The 27554-nt window shown below is 33.0% G+C and overlaps 1 protein-coding gene and 1 long non-coding RNA gene across 3 annotated transcripts; one reads left to right on the forward strand and one right to left on the reverse strand.

The window, feature by feature from the left end:
- The first annotated feature begins 9399 nt into the window (after positions 1-9399).
- On the forward strand, positions 9400-22000 carry LOC127126906 (uncharacterized). The gene is made up of 3 exons (XR_007805149.1): positions 9400-9653; positions 13888-13983; positions 21603-22000. It is a non-coding gene; the product is annotated as an uncharacterized LOC127126906 (long non-coding RNA).
- On the reverse strand, positions 10001-17047 carry LOC127126899 (ABC transporter C family member 10). 2 transcript variants are annotated; one of them, XM_051055930.1, is made up of 11 exons: positions 14673-17046; positions 14259-14579; positions 14088-14174; positions 13079-13663; positions 12833-12997; positions 12357-12651; positions 12003-12217; positions 11381-11686; positions 11245-11308; positions 10911-11150; positions 10001-10515 (listed from the first exon to the last, which is right to left on the reverse strand). In XM_051055930.1, exons 1-11 carry the CDS (start codon positions 16710-16712, stop codon positions 10403-10405), a joined length of 4431 nt encoding a protein of 1476 aa, XP_050911887.1. In that variant the 5' UTR covers positions 16713-17046; the 3' UTR covers positions 10001-10402. The 2 variants fall into 2 exon arrangements, with proteins under 2 accessions (XP_050911887.1, XP_050911876.1); XM_051055919.1 differs by having other exon boundaries at positions 14088-14579; positions 14673-17047.
- Positions 22001-27554: the final 5554 nt, after the last annotated feature.

Below are 27554 nucleotides of genomic sequence, written 5' to 3' on the forward strand. Positions count from 1 at the left end.
TGAGGGGCACATTGGGGAACTCCCCACAACTATCAATGATCTTCACATCGTCTAAAACTCTACTATACCATGCAATATCTGACTGGGTAAGAGACATAATCCTCTGTGACCACTGAAGTCCTGACTTGCGATCCCAAACAGTAGCTGACTTAGGAAGATGAGAGACAAACCATTTGTAGAGTAACGGTATACAGCAGACTATGGTTCCTCCTCCTTTCAAAGTACGGTAATGGATGGAATGATAGGTGTCTCCGAGCAAAGTTGGAACAGGATTACCACTTAGGAAGATGCGTATAGCATATGAATCCACAAAACCTTCAATATTAGGAAATAGTAACAAACCGTAGATCAACAAGGCGAACAGATGCTCCACAATAATATCACAACCTTGACTGGAAAAATAAGAAACCTTCCCCATTAAGAACTTGGCAGTGAAACCTGGAAGTCCTCCTTTGGTGGTGAAGTTATTCTTGAATTCTGACTTCTTCATGTACAACACTTTTGCAAGAGAACTGTGCTCGGGTAACTTTTCTGAACCAGAGAAAGGTACTGTATCAGCAACTGGGATGTGAAGCAACTGGGCATACTCTTCCAATGTAGGCATGAGTTGATAGTCTGGGAATGTGAAACAGTGATAGACTGGATCATAGAACTGTACTAATGTCTGCAATAACCCTTCTTCCATCCTAAGTGTCAATAAAGATATAAGTGCCCCATATCTGTCTCTGAAACCAATAGGATATGCGATCGAAGAAACCAGTTTCTTTAGTTCATCTATCTTTGGATTGATGAGATTGTACTTTTTCACACTTCTCCGTCCAAAATCCATGTTTCCTGCAATATTTGCAATCCTCACTTTAAGTTCCTTGGAAAAAGGTTGAAATGATGGGAATGAATGCATGTCATGCATGAATGCAACAAACACAAACATGGTCAAACAATACAAGGCTCAAAGTTCATCACCAGCATGGAGTTTAGGACAAAGCCCCAAGATAAGTTCTAAGGTTCACCTGCCAAACGGGTTCTAAAAGTTCCCAAGGTTATGGATCCTTCTTCGGATAATACCGGGTTAAGCAACTGCTCGCTTTCCAATATTATTCTCAAAAGAATCTCGCTTGAGTGTGATATCGCGTATCAACCAAACCAGACTTTTGGTCCGAAGTGGTCACCGCATCACATCCTAAGTAAGGCCAAGATGGGGTAAAGGTAAACTAAGGTCCTTGGCTTCACGGGCCCGTCGAAAGCAACAATGCCTCACAAATGACTTGTTTAGCACTATCACCCTCAAAGAGGCCTCCACCAAGCGGACAAAGGCTCAAGTCAACTCGGTAAGGATTGTCTCCTATCAAGTCAACCTGAATTATCATCCATCCTATCTCAAATGTGCCCCAAATCCGGGTATAGGATTTATCACAAGTATCCCCCAAAACCCAAAATAACAAACATTACAAACAATACAATTTAGCAAATATTCACAAAGCAAACATATAAACAAGCAAAGATAGGCCAAACCCTCAAATAAGTTCAATCATATGTCCCCAGCAGAGTCGCCATTCTGTCGCGGCGGGATTTTTCACGAGATTAAGTATTGATTGAACTTAACCCGTTTGAAAAATATTTTAAATGCAAGAGTCGCCACCGTCTTTTATTTTATCCAAAAAGAGGAAGGGAAAAATAACGATAAATCCCTTTAGAGTTACGGGTTCGGGGGTTGGTTATGCAAAGGGAAGGTATTAGCACCCTCTACATCTGTGGTACTCCACAGGAACCTTTTTGCTTATGTTTATGTGAATGCTTTGCTTTTTTCGCTTTGATCGTTTGATTGGGGAGATGAGAAAAGAACTTGATTTTTTTGCTTTTGGACTCGATAAAGTCGTAGACTTCATGCCTACGTATCTCCAAGGCGCAATGGAGAAATCAGAATCCACGTAGTTCTCCCAAAAGAAAAGGGGAAAGTCTGTTTTGTGGATTTTAGATTGGCGTGTCTTGCCATCTCTTGCTCGACCTAGGCGGGAGGCTTCGAGACTGACACGTCCTTTTGAAAATGTTTTTAAACTGAAAAGCCAAAGCTGGCAAAAGATTTGAATGAGCCTAAACCCTGAAACAATAAATAAATGGGCTCATTATAAGGAAGCCCAAGAGTAAGCTTGTGAGTGTGTGAAAAGGGTTTCTTAAACGGCGACCGTTGGAATCGCATCGGGTTTCTTTTTTTTGGATTTTTCGATTTTTTAACATAAAACGTGAACAATACGATTAAACACACAATACAGAACATAAAAAATGCGAGAAAGTAAATTATTACAACACAGTTAGCTATGAATAGTTAGTATTACGAATAGTTAGTGGAGTTAATCGAGCTGAAACTGAAACGAAACGGTTAGTAACAACATAAACAAATATATAAAAAAAACAATATAAACATTTACTTTAGACAAAATAAACATTTGATATAAATAAACATTTAATTAAAATAAACATTTAAACAAATAATTAATTTAACTAACATTTAAATAAAACATATATGCAAAATAATAAAAAGATAAACAATATTTAGTAAACAAAAGTAATATATATATATATATATATATATATATATATATATATATATATATATATATATATATATATATATATATATATATATATATATATATATATATATATATATATATATTTTAGACAATAAATATATAGTAGACAAAATAATATATATGTACATTTAGACAAATAATATATAATAGACAAAAGTAATATATATATATATATATATATATATATATATATATATATATATATATATATATATTTAGATATATAATAGACAAAATAATATATATATATATATATATATATATATATATATATATATATATATATATATATATATATATATATATATATAAATAATATATTAAAACACATGTCGGCAAGTCGGAACTTTGCCGATTTCAGAGATAAGTGAAGAATATTACCTTGTGTGAAGAGGATGAACTTCTGATCGTTCAAATGATCGACCGAAAGCTGGAAACCGTCACCGACGCAGTGCTGGCTGCCTTCGTGAGTACCTGACTTCAACGTCGCTTTTGATCGGTGAAACGACACCGGAATGAAATGAACCTTGGATATTTGTGACCTGGACTCAACGAACTTCAAAGATATGAAATCGGTTTTGTGTTTCGGTGAATAATCGGGACGATTTTGGGTTACCGAAAATGAAGAACAAGTGAAATACGGTAATGCTTTTGAAAAAATATTTCTTTTCAATTCTCTGTTTCTCTCACCACACGTTTTTTCCTTATTGATCCACCCTTTCCCCCTTTTTCTTACTAACAACATCTATATATATATATATATATATTTAGATTACTTAAACAATAGGAAACCTAAAAAATATCTAACATAAATTAATAATATATATTTAGATTACTTAAACAATAGGAAATCTAAAAAATATCTAACATAAATTAATAATATATATTTAGATTACTTAAACAATAGGAAACCTAAAAAAATATCTAACATAAATTAATAATATAATTTATATATTATATAATAATAATAATAATAATAAACTAATATAATATTAATCCTAATTAAATAAACTAATTAACAACTAAACACAATTAATATTAAGCACAAATAATATTAAACGGCACACGATTAAAATACGATAAAATCGAGCGACACGAATGCGATAAAAACGATGATAATTTGCACAGCAAAACAGACAAATTGATAAAACCAATAAACCAGTAAATCGGTAAACCAGTAAAATCAACAACACGACTCAAACAGACTCGATTAAATCACACGGCACAACACGTAATTAAATAAACAACCCTAGGCAATAATAAAATCAACACGACATCACGAAAACGCTGACAAACACAATCACAAATAATCGGACAATACGAAAACTCTAATATATTCGAAATACAGTCAAAATACCGACAAACAAACAATTAAATAGATAAAAACGCACAAAACCTAATCGAAGCGATGCCACGCACAAAAGAGATAAGCGAGATAAATACGAGGCAACGATATCGGCCAGGTTTTGCTAAAACAACGAAATACAACGCGGTAAGCAACGAAAACAGACAAAACCTAATCAAACCAGTTGTCATGCGAAGTTTAAGAAATTGAGATGAATACGAGACAACGAGATTAATCAGGATATGGTCAACAAAACCAAAGTCAAATTTTGGGGTGCGACACCATGGACGTGAGGGGTGCTAATACCTTCCCCTTGCGTAATCGACTTTCAAACCTATTATTTAGTTGTGAGACCAATCCATATCCATATATACACTTTTTTATCATTTTTAAGGGTTTTATCGACTATTTCCCTTTTCCTCTCTTATAGGAATAAATAAAATTTGGTGGCGACTCCGTTTTCCTTTTCTTTTAAGACGCATTCCTTTTACAGTCAGTCAGTTCAATCGTGGTAACGACAATGGTAATGGGAAATTTATATGAATTTCCATTAGTTACAACATAGGCTACCATCCGCTGTAAGTTCTAGGTCCCAACTTTTTACTTCGGTTAACGATGACTGGATTGATTTATTGCCATCTGAGATCTAACTGTGATGAAGTAGGCTCAAGGTTGCGGTCAAATTCTTTTATCCCTAACTTTTTCCTGGACATTTTTCTCTTTTTTTTGTCCACCGGGATACTCATTTTTGCCTAAGTCGCCCTTTCAGGTTTTCAACTTAGTGGGCTTATGTATATTTTTGTTTGATCCCTAATTTTTGCATGGACAATTCTTTTTTTTGTCTATCGAGATACCCATTTTTTCCTAGGTTGTCCTTCTGGGTTTCAATCTAGTGAGCTCTTCATCCATTTCATTTTAGGCATAATATTTTTTGACTACGTCGGAGTTCACGGGAAGTGGAAACTCCTCCCCATCCATGGTGGTGAGGATTAGGGCTCCGTCTGAGAAAGCCTTTTTGACGAGAAGGGGTCCTTCGTAGTTGGGAGTCCACTTGCCACGTGGATCCGAGTATGTTGGAGAGTATTTCCTGAGCACGAGGTCACCTTCTTGGAATACCCGAGGGAAAACCTTCTTGTCAAAAGCTTTCTTGAGACATCTTTGGTATATCTGACCATGACAGAGAGCCGTCAAGCATTTTTATACAATGAGATTAAGCTTATCATATCTAGATTGGATCCATTCGGCTTCATCAAGTTTGGGTTCCATAATAACTATGAATGACAAAATTTCCACCTCGATTGGGAGGACAACTTCCATGCTATATACGATGGAGAATGGAGTTTCCCTAGCAGAAGTACAAACTGAACTCCTATAGCCATGAAGTGTAAAGGGAAGTATTTCATGCCAATCTTTTTAAGTCTTGACTATTTTATGGGCAATCTTCTTGATGTTTTTATTTGTTGCTTCTACAATGTCGTTCTTCTTGGGCCGGTATGGTGAAGAGTTATGATGCTCAATTTTGTATTCTTGACATAGCTCTTCATCATTTTGTTGTTCAGGTTACTGGTGTTGTCAGTAATAATCCTGCTAGGAACTTCGTAGCGACAAATTACGTCTTTCTTGATGAACCTTGTAACCACTTGTCACGTGACATTAACATATGAAGCAGCTTCGACACATTTTATGAAGTAATCAATAGCGATTGGAATAAAGCGATGACCATTGGAAGCTTTCGGTTCGATCACCCCAATCATATTAATACCCCACATAGAGAAGGGCCGAGGAGAATTCAAGATGCTCAATGGATTTGGCGGCACATGGACCTTATCAGCATAGATATGGCACTTATGATATCCCTTGACAAAGTTGTGACAATCAACCTCCATGGTTGTCTGATAATAGCTAGCTCAAATGATCGTTTTAGCCATAGCAGGCCCTTTAGCATGGATTCCTTCACATCCTTCATGGATGGACCTTATGGTCGTGTCTGCTTTGTGTCTATCCACGAACCTGAGGAAGAAGAATCATAATTCCTTTTGTAAAACGCATCCCCGTTCAAGAAGAACTTGGCAAAAAGCTTTCTCAGAGCCTTCTTATTAGTGATTGACACATTCTTGGGATACTCTTCTTTCTCTAGATACCTTTTAATTTCATAAAACTAAGGTGATCTTCAGAATCTGCCTCAGTCAATAGATAATTTGAATAGAATGTGCTTCATTTTTTCATTTGACCTTGAACATGGATGCCAAGGTAGCCAAAGCATCTGCTAGCTAATTCTCTTCCCTAGGGATATAATGAAAAGTGATCTCATCAAAGTAGGGAATCAGCTTCATGACATGCTTCTTGTATGGAATTAGCTTTCTATCCCGAGTTTCCCAATCTCCCTTGGTCTTACTGATTACTAGAGCTGAATTACCATAAACCTCGAGGGTTTTGATTCTCAGATCAATGGTTGATTCAATTCCGAAGATACATGTTATATATTCTATCATATTGTTAGTGCAGTCAAAATATAATCTTGCAGTGAATGAAAGGTGAAAGCCAATTGGAGAAGTAATGATTGCCCTAATCCCATGACTTTGAGCATTTGAAGCACCGTCGAACACAAACGTCCATCGTGATCCTGGTTCGGGTCCTTCGTTAGGGTATGAAATCTCATAATCTCTGATAAACAAGATGTCCTCATCTGGAAAGTCAAACCTTATTGGTTGATAACCCTCCACAGGCTGATGAGCAAGATAGTCAGATATCATACTCCCTTTAATATCTTTTTAGGTAACATACTGAATGTCATACTCTGTTAGTACAATTTTCCATCGAGTAATTATTCTAGTGATAATAGGCTTTTCAAATATGTACTTTATTGGATCCATTTTAGATATCAACAAAGTAGTATGGTAAACCATATATTGTCTTAGGTGTCGAGCAGTCTAAGCTAGAGAACATTAGGTCTTCTCTAAGAGTGAGTATCTGGTCTCACACTTAGTTAACTTCTTGCTCATATAGTAAATGACATGTTTTTTTCTTCCTGTGTTGTCATGTTTCCCAAGTACACATCCCATTGATTCATCAAACATAGTAAGATACATGATCAAAGTCCTACCAGGAACAGGTGGTATTAAGATTGGTTGTTCTTGCAAGTATTCTTTATTTTTTCAAATTCCCTTTGTCAATCTTTGTTCCACACGATCGTTTAATTCTTTCTCAATAACTTGAAAATTGGTTCACAGATAACCGTCAAATGGGAGATGAACCTTAAGATGTAATTGAGTCAACCCAGGAAGCCTCAGACTTTTTTTGGGATCAACTTTAATGCCTTTCTGAACTAACAACGAAATCCAAGAGTTTACCAGATCGGACCCCAAAGGTGCATTTTGCAGGATTCAACCGCAGCTTGAACTTTCAAGTCTGGAGAATAGTTTCCTTAGATGATCTAAGTGCTCATCTTCAGTTTTGGATTTAGCAATCATATCGTCCACATAAACCTCAATCTCTTTATGGATCATATCATGGAAGAGAGTTACCATGGCATGCCCATATGTTTCCTCTGCATTCTTCAAACCAAATGACATGACTTTGTAGTAATAAGTTCCCTAAGGCGTGATAAAAGTTGTCTTTTCCATATCATCTGGAGACATCTTTATCTGATTATACCCGGAAAACCCATTCATGAACGAGAAAACAGAGTACTGAGCAGTGTTATCGACCAAGATGTCAATATGAGGCAAAGGAAAGTCATCATTTATGATCGCTTTATTGAGATCTCTATAGTCTATGCACACCCTGACCTTCCCATCTTTCTTCGGAACCGGGACGATGTTGGCAACCCACTGAGGATATTCAGAAATGGCTAAGAATCCAGCAGATGCAAAAAATATTTAGGTAATATATGTATAAAATACAAGTACAAAAAAATTCAGGTTTGTAATATATGGAAAAATAAAATAAAACTAAAAAAATAAAGTATTTCCCCATGGTTATTTAAAATAACCGTTGTAATAAGTAGATCACTAATTGATTAGATACCATACAATCACTGGGTTTCAAACCCATGACCTTTATATATATTGCATAACAATGGTTTATTCTAACTATTGTGATATATAGCGCAATACCTAGTTTATCACAACAGTCACACGCCCGCGGTGCAAAATAACATACTTACAACCATACCCTATCCTCACAATGGTTGGTCAACTTGATGGTATCCCTTTTCCAACTGTTGTGAAATGAATTTTCCGTAGTATTGAGATCACAAGACATTTTAGGTTTGCCTCAAGAAACCTATATCAACAAAGTTTTGGAGAGATTTAGGATGAAATATTATTCACAAAGTGTAACACCTATTCTGAAGGGTGACAAATTCAGTTTGGATCAATGTCCAAAGAATGACATTGAACGGGAACAAATGAAGAATATTCCATATGCTTCTTCTGTAGAAAGCCTTATGTATGCTCAAGTTTGTACCAGACTTGACATTCCATATGTTATTGAAGTATTGATTAGATATCAAAGTAATCCAAACATTGCCCAATGAAAAGCTACAAAGAAGGTTATGAGACACCTTCAATGAACAAAAGGATGCATGCTTATGTTCAGACGAATAGATGAATTGGAGGTGGTTGACTACTCTGACACTGACTTTAATGGCTGCATGGATTCAAGAAAATCTACTTCAGGATATGTTTTTATGCTAGCTGGTGGAACTGTGTCTTGGAGAAGCACCAATCAGACATTGACTACTACTTCCACTGTATAGGATGAGTTCGTATCGTGTTTTGAAGCTACATGTCGTAGTGTTTGGTTGAAGAGTTTCATATATGAGCTTAGAGTTGTCGGCTCTATTTCTAGGCCACTAAAATTATACTGTGACAATTCAACTGCTGTTTTTATGGCTAAGAATAACAAAAATGAAAGTCGAAGCAAGCACGTCGACATAAAATATCTAGCCATAAGAGAATGTGTTAAAGATGTTAAAGTGGTCATCCAACACATTAACATTGATTTGATGATTTTCGATCCGTTGACTAAAGGCACGCCACCAAATAAATTCAAGGATTATGTAGAAAGCATGAGACTTGGTTATATGATGTAATATTTCATTGTATGGTACATTATTATTGAATAAACTCTTATTCAGTTTGATGTTTATGCATATGGTTGTGCATATTCATTTAATTTGTTGAGAAATATTATTTGCATGGATCTAGAATAAACTTATGGTTTATTCACTAAATAATAAGTATTATTAGTAGAGAACTTAATATATAGGAATTCATGGAAGATAATACTCGCTCATAGAGAACCTATCACAATGATTCATATATTTTGTTTCTTTTATATTAACTGTTTCATTATATGGGCCAAATAGGTGAATGTGAGATTATTTTGATATTAATTACGATATCAATAGAAATTAAGAGTATTTCTATATTAGTGAGATGATATTAGTGAAAATAATCTCCCCATTATGTGATCCATAAGAAACACTTTTAGAACAAAAATAACGTACATTTAATGTCTGAAATCATGGAATTGTTATTCTACCCATTTATGGTTATGGGGTTATAAATATAAACATTGAGGTCCCTAAGCTTACTCACACATTCAACAACCAATACCACAAAGGAGTGAGAGAAAGAGCTTATAAGAATCTCGAAACAACTTGTCGGAGTCGAAGTTTTAAAACTCCTTGGTAAATAGAACAATGGCTGGAGGTAACTCGATTCCTTACGCTTACTTTAAACGTGTTTGTATATTTAGAACACCCTTATATGTGTAAACAAAATTTTAGAATTACTTTACGCCATGGCCGCAATTTGACAACACTGGATAGAACATTATGACAAAAGTTGATCCATGTAGCCGATCCCTCTTAGTGGGATAAAGATTGGTTGTTGTTGTAGTTGTTGTTTAATTTCTAGTGTTATGTGTATTGTTGCTTCTAATTCCATGAGAAAAGGATCAAAGAAACATGATATTGTCTTTTACTGCTATGTTAGGTCGTCGTTAGTATGATAGTTTCTGATAGGAACCAAAATCTGAATGGAAAAGTGAAATTAAATTGACACTGAAATCTGATCTGTATTTAGATGAAGTGACCTTGTTTCAAACTTACAATATTCAACTAAAAAAATATAGGAATAAAATTATGACTGAAACACTATTCAAAGTTAGATGTAAAGATAACGGAAACTCTTGAGGAAAGACCAATGCCTTCACTCTGTGGCGCCCTCTAGTTCCACAAAATTCCAGCCAACTTGTTTATTTCCTTTTCCATAAACTCACAGATTCTTATTCATGGGGCTAATTTCATTTCGCTACAATCTCATAGGCCTCGTGTTTCATCCTAGCAGAACACATTTCATATCCTGCCCATTTTCTTAACTTATTGCTCGTACAAAAGAAAAAATGAGAGTGGGAGAGAAACAATAGTGCTTTGCTGGCCTAAAAAATATTGGTAACTTCAATGCGATTCTGCAGACTGAAAATGAGACCAGTATTCTTTAACAAGCTTCCTGAACATCGATTCTTCTCTCTTCATCAAGCTCATTGGCTCATCATACTCCGCCAGTTTTCCTGTAAACACAGTCAGTGGCTTGCTTATCTTTGAAGAAAACAAGTAAATGATCTAGCATATCCTTCACTTTTTTTTATCACTTTAGGTGTGAAAACCAAATGCTGCATATTTTACGTGTTATCTTTTATGTGCTCTACAAGGTCAAAATCTTAAATTAAAAAACCTCATTACCCTCTAACTAGGTAAATGCAATCATATCCTCTACTCAACAACAAACATGTTTGGTGTGTCAGATAAACTATATTGTTTGTAGCCTTACCTTGTTCAAGAATTAGCAACCAGTTATGTATCATAAACATAATAAATGGCTATGGAGCTATCAATGAGTTTCCAAAGAATTGTTAAATGAGATAGAGGGAGTGAGAGATAGTAACACTCCAAAAAAAAAACTTACCATCACTTATAGCAAGAACCATAGTGCAATCCATCACAGTTGGTATTCTATGTGCTACTGTGATCACCGTACAATCTGCAAACTCAACTCTAATAGTTTTCTGCACAATCAGGTCAGTAGAATTATCGATTGACGCAGTTGCTTCGTCCAATACTAATATCCTACTTCTCCTCAAAAGAGCACGCCCCAAACAGAATAACTGCCTTTGTCCCATACTCCAGTTTGATCCATCTTCAACAACTGAGTAACCATTTTCCACTTGTCATTAATAACTTGGAAAAAATGCACTTCCAGCATAGCTATAAGCCTATAACAATGAATCTTGAAAATGTACCTGAAGAGTTTAAACCTTCTTTTTTCCCTTGGACAACTTCTCGTAATTGACACTGCCTGAGAACCTTCATATTGATCAAGAACTAGTCAACATTTTATATTCAAAGAAAAGATAAACAAAATTAAGCTTGTTTTACCTCCCATATCTCTTGATCAGTGTGTTGAGATAAAGGGTCCAAGTTAAATCTTACTGTCCCATTAAAAAGAGTAGGATCCTGAGGTATAATCCCAAACCGTGACCTCAAATCATGAAGGCCAATAGATGAGATGTCTATGCCATCGACTACAATTTTTCCTTCGGCTGGTTCCACAAGACGAAATAAAGCCCCAATAAGAGTGGATTTCCCACTGCCTGTTCTGCCAACAATACCAATCTTGTGACCTGCCTTAAATGTGCATGTGATCCCATGAAGAACAAGTGGTCCGCCATATCTGTATCGTATCTGGTATGGACAATATGCTTAACATTTTTAAAAAGTATAAACTAACATATTGATTCCCAAATTTGTTTCAGAGTATATCAAAATAACAAAAACATCATTGAGTGTGTTTTTTGTTAGTAATTTCAGAGATCTAACTGACTGATAGAAGAAACATTAGAAGACCAAACTAACTAATAAAATACACATTCAAGGATCAAACTATATTCAAGTTTGTTTTTTTATTTCTAATACATTAAAGGACTATAGTGATAATGATTCACACATTCAGGAACCAAAATTATTTAATCCAATTTTAAAATTAGTACTAATTAATTACCTTCAAGTCATTTATTTCTATTGTGCCCGAAGCTGGCCAATTCAAAGGAGGGCGATTTCCATTTACTATTTCTTCGGCCTCACTTTGTATATGCATGTATTGATTTAGCCTCTCTACTGATATTATGTGATTAGCAAGAGTGCATTGATTTTGAACTGCAAATACTAAAGCACCGTTTAGTGATAGGCCATAAGATAGAGCCATGCCAATAATTCCTGGAATGAAGGAAGATGAAATTTAGAAACTTGCATTAAGATATATAAGTTACTTTAAATGAGAAAAACTAGTACTTTTAGGATAATTACAATAATAGTAATAATTACATTTCAGAGATAATAAAGACCAAATTTTCACCTGAGGGGAAAGTTCCAGGGGGTAGCATAACCAGGCAAAGTGTTGTAGCGGCGAGAACAACCGCACTGATTGTTTCTAACCGTTGGATCAACCACTCATTTGAGGCAAAACTATGAAAAAAAGCAGTAGCATTATTATCAATTAGATTAAGGTTCTTTTCAAAAGAACGACCTTCCTCCTCAAAAGCCCTTATTGTTACAGCTCCAGCAACAGTTTCGGCTACATGATTTGCTAAAGAGGATTTTGTTGTGCCATTCAACCGCATCACTTCTTTTGCTGAGGCAAAGTAGTATCTCTGCTTAAAACACAAAAATGCACCTTACAGTACTTTCCTTCCAACAGGGAATGGTTTAAATTATTTTAAAAACTATTAAAATGTTTCAAAGTTTAATTTAAGACTTGTGTATATACTTAAAAAAGAATGACCATTGTTTACTTAAATTTGATTGCTTCCTTAAAATGAATTTGTTTAATACCTGCATGTGAATAGCAACATAAACCATTGGTATAGCCACTATCAAGACTTGCCATGTGACAACTGCCAAAACTATAAGATTAGAATAAAGACCTATAGTGCCAACAACGGCAAAACTGAGGCTAAATGGAATGTCAAGATCCACAATACTCAGATCAGATGATACCTATACAGAGAAATAACAATTAGAACTTCATTTCTTCTGGTATGTTCCTTAGGAAGAAAAAGTATAGTTTATTAAGCTTACCCTACTAAGTACCCTTCCCAATGGTGTAAAGTCATAAAATGACATAGGTGCGCGGAAGAGGGAGTTCATCAACTGTGAAAATAAATCTTTTGATGATTGAAGACCCAAAGTAACTAAACATTGACATCTGATGAACATGAAAACTGATGAAAAAACACCAATTAGGAAATAAACAAAAACCAGTTGCAATGTGCTAACAAGAGGATTGTCAACATTAGAAGCCATCCATGAGTTTTGCAATATCTGACAAATCATAAAAATAAGGTAGCAAAGGGAAGCCATAGAGAGTAATATATAGCCTTTCATCCGATTCAGATATTGTAAGTAAGGCTTCATTCCCATGTCTCCCTTCCCTCTCTCTTCTTGCTGAATTAATTGATTTCCATTTGGTGCTTTATACTGCTTTAACGCGGAAGCTTGCGTACTCTTTATGGAAGTTAAACTTTTTTGGGAAAAAGTAGCACTCACAAGTTGGTCAGAACCAGCAGTCTCTTTGTGAGCATTGACAAGACCATTGAATTCTTTGCTCGAGGTCAATAACTGGTGATATGGACCAGCTTGTTGGATTGCCCCATTAGACATCAACTGTAAATAACATAAAATAAATGTTTTAACAATAATTTTGTTATAAATCAGCCATATTAATGAATGCCTCACAAGAGTAGTTGAGCACTATGATTAATTTATGGGCTCCAAATCATTAGCACGATAAATTTTCTGATGATTTGTCATACTTTGTTATCAGAAAAGGTAGCTTAAGAAGTATATGTGATCACTGGAAATGTTTGACACTGTCTCTTGTTATGTAGGTGGATTAATGGTGTGTGAGAGGGAACATTAATATGTACAGGAGGAAGGATCATGTCATTGCATATATGAAGGCTCGAAGCTTCCATCACTATCAGGTTCAAATTTGTATGATAATATATTTGACAAGGTCACATCATTCACATGTGCCACGTATTTCAATATTATGACATAACCAATGCCTTAAGATGAATGAGTTTACCAAAATAGAATCAAATGCTGGGAGGAAATCGACTTGATGAGTCACGAGTAAGACTGTTTTTCCTTTGAGTCCTTCCATGATATAGTCCTGCCAAGTTTCAAAGCCATCTTTAGTAAAAAAAATAAAAATAATGGTTACAAGATGTAGTATGAGAAGAAAATATGTCATTACATTAAACAAATTTTTTGCAGTATGTGCATCAACAGCACTAAACGGATCATCCAATAGATATATATCAGCATTCTGATAAAGAGCACGAGCAAGTTGAATTCGTTGCTTTTGACCTCCACTTAAATTAACTCCCCTCTCACCTATTTCGGTGAGGTCCCCATAGGGAAACAACTCAAGGTCTTTTACCAATGAAGACTTTTGAAGTGTTTCTTGGTACCTTTGATCATCCAACTCAGATCCAAATAAGATATTATCTCGTACTGTCCCTGTTTGTATCCACGCTGTTTGAGAAACATATGCAAACCTCCCATGAACATCAATCTGTAATTAGGAATATCATCAAAGTTATAAGCAATTAGAGTATCACATGATTTAGGAGTGTATTGTAGGAGTAATAAGGGAATAAAAACTTACAGTTCCCTTTGTTTTAGAAACTTCTCCAAGAATTGTTGTTAAGAGGGTTGATTTGCCTGAACCAACTTCTCCACAAATAGCCACCTTTTGTCCATGTATAACGTCCAAGTTTATGTCCCTTAGTGTTGGCTTTGATGCATCATCTTCCCATGAAAAGTCTGCACATTTTATTGAAATTGAGTCTTTGAGGTTCTCACTGAAGCACCTTTTCCTCAAGTTTTCACTCTGCAGTTCTGGTGCATCAAGGAAATTAACTATCCGAGAAAATGCAACTTTTGCCTGAATGATCGCTGCAATAATATCCGGGGTGCTTGAAATTGGTTCTTGAACAAGGCGCAAAGTTGTCACGAAAGTGAAAACAGTACTTGCATTCAAAGGAACATTCAAGAAGTAACATGCGAAAAAAGAAGCAGCAGACGCCAATATTAACGAGGTCCAAAAGAAAAATATATTATATGCTCTTCTTAATTGCACTACCGATAGCAATTTGAGCTCCACATTTCTTAAGGAATCTACAACATTTTTAAAATGTGTTTCCCATGCATATAGCTTCAGGACTTTCATATTCACGAGAGCCTCAGAACTAGCCTTTAATCTCTTATCTTGTGCTACCATAAGTTTGCTTTGAAACTTGTGTTGTAACTTCGCTAGTGGAGCGTTGCTAATCACAGTGAGAACTATCACTGCCAGTGATGCTAGTGTTGCTAGTCCAATTGTGCGGAAAAGAATTACTAAACCAATACCTAACTGGAGGATTGTTGTCCAAATCTGGTGAAACCAGAATGGAAATTCTCCAATTCTATAAGCATCCACGGTTGTATAATTCAGTATCTCACCACTTGAGTGAATCTGTCTAGCAGAATTGGATAGCCTTAAAATTTTCTTATAAACGGCTGCAGTAAGTAGAGATCTAACTTTCATTCCAACTAGTCTACTGCGGAAATACCATTGTCTTTGTGATAAGGATTCTATGATCTTTATAAAGAAGATTGATATGACTAATACATAGCCTTCATATTTGAAACTTTTATTACCTTCTGCAACCAATATAAATTCATTCAGAAGTAGAGGACCTGAAGATAGAGTGAGTACCTTGAGAAAAGCCAAGAATCCTGTTATCAGAATCTCGCTCTTGTGGCACAAAATTATTGTCCATAAAATCGACGAATGTGGTGACGGTTCATGTTGTTTTTGTTTGTTTAACCTTCCTACAAACGATGAATAACAACTTTCTGCGTGGTCCAACTCTCTTAACATTGGGATATCCTCGTCTAGAAGTGTTTTCTCTCGACCCGTTTTCATCAAAGGATTCAACCACCAAAATGAAATATTACTAAAGAATCCAGCTTCGGAAAATGGGGTTACAATGCTAACAGGCTCATCTTCATTGAGTTGGTCATTTAAAGGAGCATAGAGACTTTCACCAATTTCCCTGTCAGCATCTTCACATTCACATGCTTTGTATGTGTATGTGCATAACAACAGTAACATTGCTCCTGGAAAAGATAGAACATATAAAACTGCCTCAAGAGACAGTTTGCCGCTGCCAATTGAATTAGACACGAATAACGCACATAATATACCAGAAATAGAGAATGTGAGAACAGAAAACATCCAAAACCATGCTCTTGAGAGTTGTTTTATCTTAAGACTTACAGTAAAACTTACTGACAACCATGTGAATCCATGGAGGAGTTCTAGCAACCACCCGTTAAGAGGAAAGGCACTGTCAGTTTTCCTGAACTTCTCGAGTAAAACCCAAATTCCTAAGCATAAATGCAACAGCCCAAGAGAGCCATTGGTTATGGTTGAAACAATCTGCAACTTTGAATATCTTACCAGACTCCAAAACGGTGTCGTGGAAGACTTCAGGATCATGATGAATGACAACACTATCAACAGAAACACATCAAAGCAGCTTACAAACACATGGTTGATGCATGACGATGGATCTTTCAAGAGTTTCATATCATAACAATGCTTTCCTCCATTATCAGAACAACCAGACTCCCCACAAATCATGCTCCAAAAGTTATTCATCTCTTAGCTTCTCTTTGCTGCTCAATGGGAACATGAAACTATAATGTGTTAGAAAAGAAAAAGAAGAAATCAATATATAGACTTCATTCCCTATAAAGAAAAAATAATTCAATAAAGTATAAGTATGGAATGAACGTGTGGTGTGATAATAGAAAAATAATCTAAGCAAAGATCACATGATCTTTACAATTAAAAAAATCATGCCAGCACTCCTCTAATTTAAAAAGACCACACCAACTTTGTTACATTAATAACTAAGTGAGATGTGTTTGTCTTTAGGAGAATTTTTTTTGAGTTCATAGCTTATAAGTTATGTAACAGATAACTAACATTTTCTCAGGAATATATAATTTAAATAGTTCATTATTTATTATTTTCTCTTTCAATTTTATTGTTTTTATATTAAATATAAATATATATATATATATATATATATATATATATATATATATATATATATATAATATATATATATATATATATATATATATATATATATATATATATATATATATATATATATATATATATATATATATATATATATATATATATATATATATATATAACTTGTTAAGTATTTTTGTGCCAAAAATAGTAATTCAGTCATTTATTTTATCCAATTAATTATTTATTTTAATTTATATTTCTTGTTTTTGTTTTTAATAAAATAAGTTAGTGAGAAAAAGATGGGTTAAATAGTTAGTAGGGGAAAATCTTGGATTTTTTTAATAAGTTAGTGCAAAAAGTTATTTTTTAATCACATTATTAGTAAAAGACAAATAAAAAACTAAATAAAGTAAAAGAAATTATTGCTATTATAATATTGTTGCTGGGAAAATCAAAAATCAAATAAAGTAAGGAAAATTAATCCATTTATTTACCCACGTTATTGGCTATATCATTTCTAATTTCCATATTGTTGTAATTTTTAATCAAATAATTAAAAGACAAATAAAAACCAAAGACTTAAATGCAGTTTTTTTTTTCCATATTCTAATTATTTTAACTTTTTAATACTCCTTTAAAAAAACCACCAATCTTTTGGTTTTTCTATTCAATATTTTCTTTTCTTGATCCCCTTTAGATTTGTTTTATTGGTTTTTCTATTCAATATTTTCTTGATCCCCTTTAAATTTGTCTATTGACACTTCATTTTATAATGGCACCACGTCATATTTTAAAATATAAAATTAATTTAATAATATTATTTAATTAATAATTTTTTATGCTTTTCGTAAGGGTTGAACTCATCTACTTTTAATCTACTTTTAATATATAAAAGTTAATTACCACCATAATTACTTAATTATCCTAATTACAATCCACAATACAGTTACTTTCATGTTCCTATAAGTAATTTCGTACTAAACTCTATTTAATTATTACTAAACTCTATTTCGTACTAAACTCTATTTAAACTCTATTTAAATAAATTATCTATCTTTAAATGACAAAATGAATTTTTTTTAATAATAAATATTACCGTTATTTTATTGTTGTTGCAATCTTATCATTCCAAAATGAAATCAATATTCTGAAATCAAATTAATTATTATTATAGTTTTTTTTGCCAAATATTATCGTTACTTGATTTTCTTTAAATGACAAAATGATTTTTTTTAATAATAAATATACTGATTTTTTAAGTGGTCTTTCTGAGATGTCAAACCGAGAATATGAAAAGAGGGAGAAGTAATATGAAACGGTTTGATGAAAATTAGGGTTTTTTTATAAAGGTGTATATAAATTTGATAGAGGTGTGTGGCAAAATGCTGAAAAGGATCCAATCTTTGATGTTACACATATATAACATCGTTTTGATTGTATAATTATATGTTATTAAATTATAACTTTAAATTAAAAATAACTATTTAATATAGTTGATTAATATTAATTGAGTAATTTAATATTATTGTTAATTTACCTATCAATTAATTATTATTATTGTTATTATTATTATTATTGATATTTACCCGCCATATATGATAAGAATATTTTTAAAATTTAAATAGTATATTTATTATTTGATTTGATTTGATTTAATTGAGATTCAAACTCTATAAATTAAAATCGGTTACTTATTATGAACAATAATATAGGGTCATTCCAATGTCAATCTATTATTAATTGAATTTTACATAGATGTACTTTTGCAATAACACGTTGACATATTGAATCTTATACCGCTGTTATCTTTCAACAGAATAATTATAGTAAATACGTACATTCTGTATACTGAATTATAATAAAAATGTATTAAAATCAAAAGCAATAAAATTGTTTACAGTAAATAAAAACAAGGATTTATTAAATTTTTCATTTTATTAAATTTTATCTCTATTCTTTAATTTTTAAAAATATTATATATTAATATATTCAAATTAATATTCAATTATTTTGTGTTTTATTTTATAATGTATTTATATTTTATTAATTTTTTATATACTAAATATTTAAATATTATTTTATATAACTTAGACATGTATTAATATATTATATTATTTATAAAAAGTAATATAATATTTAAAAATATATTATATTTAAAATAATATAATTTTTCAATTGTATTTATAATAAATATTATAAAGTCTTATTTGAATTTTTGTGTAAAAATTAATATAAAAAATAATATGTTTAAGGTTGAATAATTCAAAAAATATAAAACAAAATAATATGTTTAAGGTTAAAATATAAAACAAAATATTTTACAAAATAGGAGTAACATATAATTTAAAATGGAAATAGCAATTTATATTGATTATAAATAAATTATATAAATATTGAAGAATATAATTCATATATTTAAGATATTAAAATTTAAAATAAAAGTTTAGTGTCTTTCTCTTATGATCTAAGAACAATGACTCATTAAATATATGATGAAATAAATTAACATGAAGGGTCTGTGGTGCAATGGTAACGTGTTTCACTATTGATCCAAAGGTTGTGTTGGCGCCTCCTCTTGGAGGGCCATGCAGGCGCCAGCTGTATTGGCGCCTCCTCTTGGAGGGCCATGCAGGCGCCACAAGCATTTGTGCCTCTTCATGAGGCCCAATGCATGTGCGCCAATGCATCTGACGCCTCCTCTTATTTTTGGGGGGTGCGTCAACTCCCCCGGCGCATCCTCCCCCAAACATGGTTATTTTGGAAAAAAAATTAAAAAGTTGGTTATTTTCGTATTTTTTTTTGAAAAACATGGTTATTTTAAAAAAAAAATCAAATAATTTTTTAAGTAGAAATTATTAATGTTTTTTCAAAATAAAGTTGTATTACAAATAGTAAAATTAAACAATCTAAAAAGATTCTATACATACATTTCAAATACTTTAAATGACAAATTAAAATATCAAAATATTGACCACATATTTAATATTCTAAATTATCAAAAATAAATAATAATGTAGATAATGAAATAAACGGGGCATGTTCGGGGGTGGATACTAGTGTCCCCATTATCCGACACATCCCTATATTTTAAAATCGGGGAAAACTCAAACCTGAATTCAAACTTAGTTAAAGCGGGTTTTCTCCGTCAACTTCGAAGTATCGGGTGGGTATCCGCGGTACCTATTGTTTGTACTTTTTAATCAAATGATTAAAAGACAAATAGAAAACAAAATAAAGTAAAAGAAATGATTGCTACTATAGTGTTTGTTGCTGGGGAAAGTAGAAAAAATAATCATTTACCCACGTTGGCTCCAATCATTTCTAATTTCCATATTGTTTTACTTTTTAATCAAATAAATAAAATAAATAAAAAGCCAAATAAAATAAAAGAAATTATTGCTATTATAATGTTGCTGGGAAAATCAAATGGAGAATAAAGTATAGAATTTTTATTACTATTTTAAAAATGAATAAATAGGATGTCGCGGATTCGAATGCACATTATTTGTATTTGATGGTTCTATACACTTATCAATTTAAATGCTTTAACGTCTCTAATTATTTTTAATTTTCATGAAAGTCTCAAACAATTTAGAGGTATTGTCCTAATTTACAAATTAGTCATGTTCAATCAAATATTATGTTTTTTTTTTTAATTCTATCTAATTGCCAGGAATGTTTTTTCTTTTATGATGAATCTATTTATTTTTTTACTTTTGGTTTTTTTGGATGTTCTATGAGAAATACAATTGAATTTTTATTTCAAAGTTTAAAATATGTGTTATAGATAAAGGTTTCAAAATTTTATTAAAATTGATATAGTAGTTCGAAAAAAGTCAAATTAATTAAAAAAGTTTTGATTTTAATACAGTTTTAATTCTTTACTTTTAAATTCTTTATTTTTTTAGTCTCCTTTAAAAAATATTAAGTTATTGGTCCTTACTTTTCATTTTCCTTGGATTTTTCCCCCTCCTCCATAAATGTATATATCGACATTTCCACTTATGACATGGCATTGATTATATGGATTAATTTTGAATTGTTATTTAACATGTCATATTTAATTTAATTTATTATTTTCTTATTTATATTTTCATTATATTTTATTATTTATTAACTTTATTAATGTTGAATCCTAACATCTTCTTATTCCATCATATTCTTCCCCATTCTCATCATTGTAAAATCCAAATAATTTCAGTTGCACTCTTCGCTAAAAAAAAACTCATATTTGTACTTTACTTTCGCTCATCACCATGTTTTAGTATTCAAAATCAATCAATCAACTTATTTCACGTTCCATTCAGGGTGAATGCAAGTGTGGACTTGATTCTCCATTGGTGACGGTTTTAACGGTTTTGATAGTTTCGAACCAAATCTTCATTTTTATGGGTGTGAGATGTATAAGATAATGTGTATATTTCCATTGTTGTGTTATTTTCATGAACTTGAGTTTTGTTGCATTTCCATAAATCTCTCAGTATTTTCTTCTAATTTTAGATGCAGGGATATAAGTGATGTAATCACTTTGTCTGGTTTGATGAAGAAATGTCTCCAAGAGCTAAGGAATTAATATCGTTTATGCACGAAAAGTTAAAACAAGAAAAGGTCAATGTGAATGATGCCAAATTCAAAGAGGAGTAACTGAATTTGAAGATTAAGTTTTTAAAGATGATGATTAAGTTTACTATGGTAATGGCATTTCTATTATTAATTAGATTAGTTATATCAAGTGTAATCAATTAATTAATTAGGTTTAGTTGATTATGTTTAGTTGACTAGTTTAAGTTGATTAGGTTTGGTTTAGTAGGTTTAGTTGTTCCATTTTGTTGTTGAATGAATGAAATATAATGTTTCATATAATTGTTGAATGAAAATGAAGCATTTTGACTAATAAATTTTGATAAAATTTTGACCTTATTTTTGCACATAATGTAATGTTTTATGACATCATTTTGATTATATTTTGCACAAACAAATTTGCATCAAAACCATTTGACAGGTATGGTCTGACACGAGTCACAAATCTGGTATGCCTTAGGTCACAAACCTGGTCTGCCTCATGTTGCAAACCTGGTCTGCCTCAGTTCACAAACCAGCAAAAAAACAATTTGTAAAAGTTGGAACAACTTGACATATAAATAAACTTGAACAGTTTGACAGTTAAGGAAATTGGAACAAATTATAGCAATATAGACATCGGTACAATACATGTTCATGATATAACCTTGTTCATGACAACAAGATACATATACAACAAAAGCTTGTTCATGATAGCAAAAGATTGTTCATGACAACAAAATAGATAACATGTTCCTAAAAGCAAAAGCTTGTTCAAAACAGCAAAATGCATAAACATTGTTCATGACCCAAAATACGTAACTATTCTTGTGTATGTGATGACACTCTGTCATTGCTTAAATTTTACGAGTATTTTAGATGAAATCAATGAATTTTTAGTAAAAGAGAAGTTAATATGATGAAGAAATGGGCAAAATAGCCAAGGGAAGAAATATTGGGGACTTAGAAAAATTATGAAGAAAAAGTAAGGAAAAATGCATAAAATCCACTAGAGTTCTCGCGATCGCGATGCCCTCATCATGGACGCGATGGAAAAGTATCACTGTCGTGATACTACTCATCATGGTCACGATGGTACGCGTGTCAGACACACTTTTAGTTGTTTTAAGCATTGCAATCGTGATAAGGCAGGCACATAGTGGTCACGATGGGACGCGTGTCATACACATTTTTGGCTGTTTAAATAGAAGAGGATGCTACTTTTTTTAGGGTTCTAGTTTTGATACGGGAAAGTGACGACAAGGGATTATCAAGCACGATTTTGGAGAGCTTTGGAGTCATTAGAGACATATTTTCTCCATGTGTTTTCATGTACTCTTCATATTAACTCATGGTATTTCATTGTTTAATTATGAGTGATCAGATTTCTCTTGATTAGGTCTTAGGAGATGAACTTGATTTAACTATGTTGGATCTTGTGATTGTTTGATATTATTTGAATGTTTTGATTAAATAATTTTTATTTAATTGCTTTTATTTTTAATGCTCTTTATGTGTTGATGAGCGCGCAAAGTGAAATTAGATGAGTAGGGATTATGGACCTAAGTCTACCGATCAAATATAGAGCAATTGTTCAACTTAGTAATTAACTAGGAATAGGTAAGTTGTGGCTAGAGAATTAACGCACGTAGATCGCCTAGTTTTACTTTGAAATCATATAAGGAATTAGAGAGTTGTTGTTTAAATTAGTGAGTTGTACACCAAGGAATTGGATAGAGTGATATTGTTAATTCTCCGTAAAATTATGAGTCAGTTGCACGACCATCAACAGGGGAAAATTAAGGGATTCGAATAAGATCTAATCACTTTCTCATTATCTTAACTTTTATCAAATATTATTTGCGTAATTATTTTCCACAAAAACCAATTTGAAAACCCCCTGTAGTTACTTTAAATTGCGCGATTACAACCTTGTCAAAATAGTACAATCCTTGTGGAGACAAATTTATTTTTATGACTTCTATCGTATTAGTACACTTGATAAAGTTATTTCAAAACAGTTAACTACAGCCGTCATTGTTCATGTCAATGTTAATCAGGTTCAAACACTACGGTGTAATTTTTGTGAGTAGGGGCATGCTAATGGCAACTGTGTTCAATAGGGATATACAAAAGAGGCTTATGATATTATGTTATTCACTAGTTTAATTTACTGCATCTTGCTATTTTTAAGTAGATTATTAAGAGCATAATAGGGTCTTTTGTTGGTTAGTTTTAATGTGTTTGTTGCTTGTGTAGAGATAACTTTTGATGAGTTCTGACATGACAGTTCTGGATAGCGCTTTAACCTCCAACTTTGAGAAAAGAGCAGGGTGTAATAGAGATGCAATGGAAGATACAAAGAGCGTAAATTCATAGTTTTAGATCTTACGTGATGCCAATCTGCAAAATGGAGTGCGCTTGTTTCAAAAAGAAAATGGATAAGAACAAGGAGCTAGAGGATAAAACTCTGCACCATATTACACCCACTACAAAACCATGTTATTGCAAATGACAAATGTGAGATGTAACACCTCAATTTTTGAGTTATTATTTTAATTGATTTAATTTTATTTTTAATTTAATTATAATGTGGGACAATTGAATTAATTTGGGAGATGGAGGTGTGTGGCCTTGAGGTGAGAGTGTAGAGAGTAAGTAGAGGTTATTGGAGTTTATTTAAAATAATTAGAATTTATTTTAATAATTAAAATAATACTATTTTAGTGGGTTTATTTAATTAAAAATAAGAATTTAGATAATTTGGGTTCAATTTATAAACTAAGAAAAATAGAGGGGAGGAAGGAGTAAGAGTAACTTTTAGTAAGGGAAAGAACTATAATTTTAATTAGATTGCCCTAACTTATAAACTAAGAGATAAGCTAGGTTTAAGGGATTTTCTATCAGTACATGAAAAGAGAATTAGAGGCACAAGGGATATAGAAGGTTAGAGCTTTGGAGAGAATGGAAGAAAAATCAAAGGCCATAATTTTTCTATTGCTGATAAGAAAACCAAGTAAGGGGAGAACTATATCAATAATAGGTATATGTATGGAGGGTAGAGTTGAGGAGTCCTTAACCTTCATTAGGGCAATTGAAATTTTAATTTAATTATGAGTTTGATGATGTTATGAGGTTATATCATGTCTTGGATGTGGAAATTTGTGCACTAATATGTGGGTAAATTATGTTTTTATTGTAATATGTTCACCATTGTTGGGGTTTAAAGCTTTTGGGATGAACATGATAATATGGGATTAAGTGATTAAATATGTTAAAACTATTGAATTAATCTGTTATGAATGTATTATAACATGTATGATGTATTATAGGTCTAATTTGAGAGTTTGGAAGATCCCATAAGTCTCCACTTTCAAAATCGCGTTTCTAATGTTGCAGCAGGTCACTGACGGGCGTCAGCTTGGTGATGCCCAGGGCGTCATTCCCTTTGAAGCATTGATGGGTAGCCCGTCATGGCTCCCGGTCGTGTGTGTTGATGCAGAGTGTCACAGTGGTGACGGGTTGGCTTTTGATGTTGATGATGGGTGTCACGCCGTTGATGCCCAGGGCATAATGAGCCTAGGAGTCGTGCAGTTGGTTTGTTTGTTTGTAATAAGTTTCCGAATTTGATTTTTATTAAATTTTGTTGATTGATGATGTATTGTTATCTACTTGTTGACATTGTTTTGATGGAAGTTGATGATTAAATGTAAAATTAATCGATTTTATGAAATTGTTGACAAATGATGAAAATATGTGAAAGTGATAATGATGTTGTGTTGAATATTGTGAGTTATGATATTGATATGCTACTGTATGAGTATGATAAATGATGATGATTTATGTGAAGGAGAATTACCATCCAAGGCGCAGCGGAATTTAAAAATTTCTCCATTTAGTGATCCTTGCGAATGGGCATGATCAGTGATAGAATCGTTACCTCTTGTGGCGATTCAAACCTTTGGTGCAGATCTCTTGTAACGATCAAAACCTTGGATACAAATCCACGGAGCGATCACGAACGTTGAACGATGACAACGTCTCTACTCAGTCCACACGAACGGGTTCCTTCAATCTCAGTGCTAGCTGGTACGAATGAAGGCTTTGAGTGAGAGAGAGAGGGAAACGAAACTCCAAGTATTTACTTGAGTTTCAGTCTGAGTGACAATGCTTCTACCCAAGGGGTTCTCTTTATAGAACCACTTGTGTGGGCTTCAAGCTAAAAAGCCCACTTAAGTGTATTTTGGCCCATATCTTATAATATGCCCAAAATCACTTAAGTATTTGGTACCTTATCATATTTCGTATTCTACTTAAGTACACCGTACCTTACGATGTTCCTTAGTTACTCTATCTCTCATCAATCTGTCCTTTGTGTGTGACCCTGTAGGTTTTCGCGACGTTGGCAATTATATTAAATCACGCATTTAACATAATAAACAGTGAGCGGTGTCTAGTAACACATCACTGCTACCCAAGACACGAAAATGTCATGTGATCTGACAAAACCTCCTGTGATAATAATTATGTGTATAATTATCCCTTTGCCCTTATGTCTATATTGAACACAAGGTATAGACTGTGTCATCCTTGTCCAGTTCAATATTGGGCCCATAGACATTTATCCTGTTACGCAGGATGGGCAAACTCCATCTAGGTCACTCATGTCCCTCAGCATGCTTCGTGGAGTATCCATCAACTGTCTTTATGGTTATCCAGTTACGGACAATGTTGGATCAACAATAAAACACTCAACTCTACATCTAGGATCCATAGTGGTTTCAGGTCGAAGAGTGGTATACACCATTATCACCATGAGAATAACTTATGACACTTTGCATAACTTTCTATATAGTATTCTCATAGCAGGTCAATCCGGTATAAATATTACTCTTAATATTCATACCTATGTTTAAGACTTGATAACTCTTTATCCATGATCCATGAGATGTGATCACCAGTCTACAAACATAATAGTCTTAATGCTTTAATGTTATCCCACTTCACAATAAAGCTCGACTACGGATACTTTAAGAATAGTGTCCTTATGTTTAATGTGATCTCATGATTAAGTCATACTTGATACATTAAACGGACTAGCTATTCTAGGGACTTTATTAATCAAACATAATAAAGAAAAAACCTTTTATTAATTAATAAATAATTCGATACAAGTACCAAAAGTATTGGCCTCTAGGGCTTACACCAACATTATGTTTATGTTATTGTGGGATGATAGTTTGGGAGGGGAACTGTTATCGTTGGGTCAATGCATGTTTTATTTATTATCGGGAGAGGATTTTAAATATTATGTTGTCGTTGTAGTGATGTGTTATGACATGCATTCATTATTTCGTTGTTGTTGATGAAAGAGGCAAGTTAAAATCTGAGCAGAATGGATTGGTGACTTTTCCTGAATCCGAGCAGGGCGGATTCGAGGTTCGAGCAGGGGGGAACCTAGTTCCTGAGTGAACCAATTGATTATGATATGGTACCACATGCATATGAGTCTAGTTAAAGTTAAAAGTCTCATAGCATAATTAAATGATGAATATATGATTGTTGTGTATGCTGATGGATTGGATGTGAGAATGATGTTGTTTGACTGTTGTTGAATGCGTAGATGTTTGAATTCTACCTTGCAGCTTATGCTGTTAATTTATTGATGTGAATTCTCACCCCATTTGCTTCAATGTTGTACGCCATGGACATCTTGCAGATAATCAGGATTAGAAGTCACTGTTATGAGTGAACAATAGTTTTTCAAAGTTATTTTTATTTAGTTTCATTGTTTATTTAGTGGCTATGCTGTGATCATCTAACATCGGGGATGGGACGCTCATTTTAATTGTTGATTTTGAATAAATGCTTTGAGGAGTTTTTATGATGTTA

Source organism: Lathyrus oleraceus, chromosome 1 (genome assembly GCF_024323335.1).
Source record: "Lathyrus oleraceus cultivar Zhongwan6 chromosome 1, CAAS_Psat_ZW6_1.0, whole genome shotgun sequence".
Classification (NCBI taxonomy): domain Eukaryota; kingdom Viridiplantae; phylum Streptophyta; class Magnoliopsida; order Fabales; family Fabaceae; genus Lathyrus; species Lathyrus oleraceus.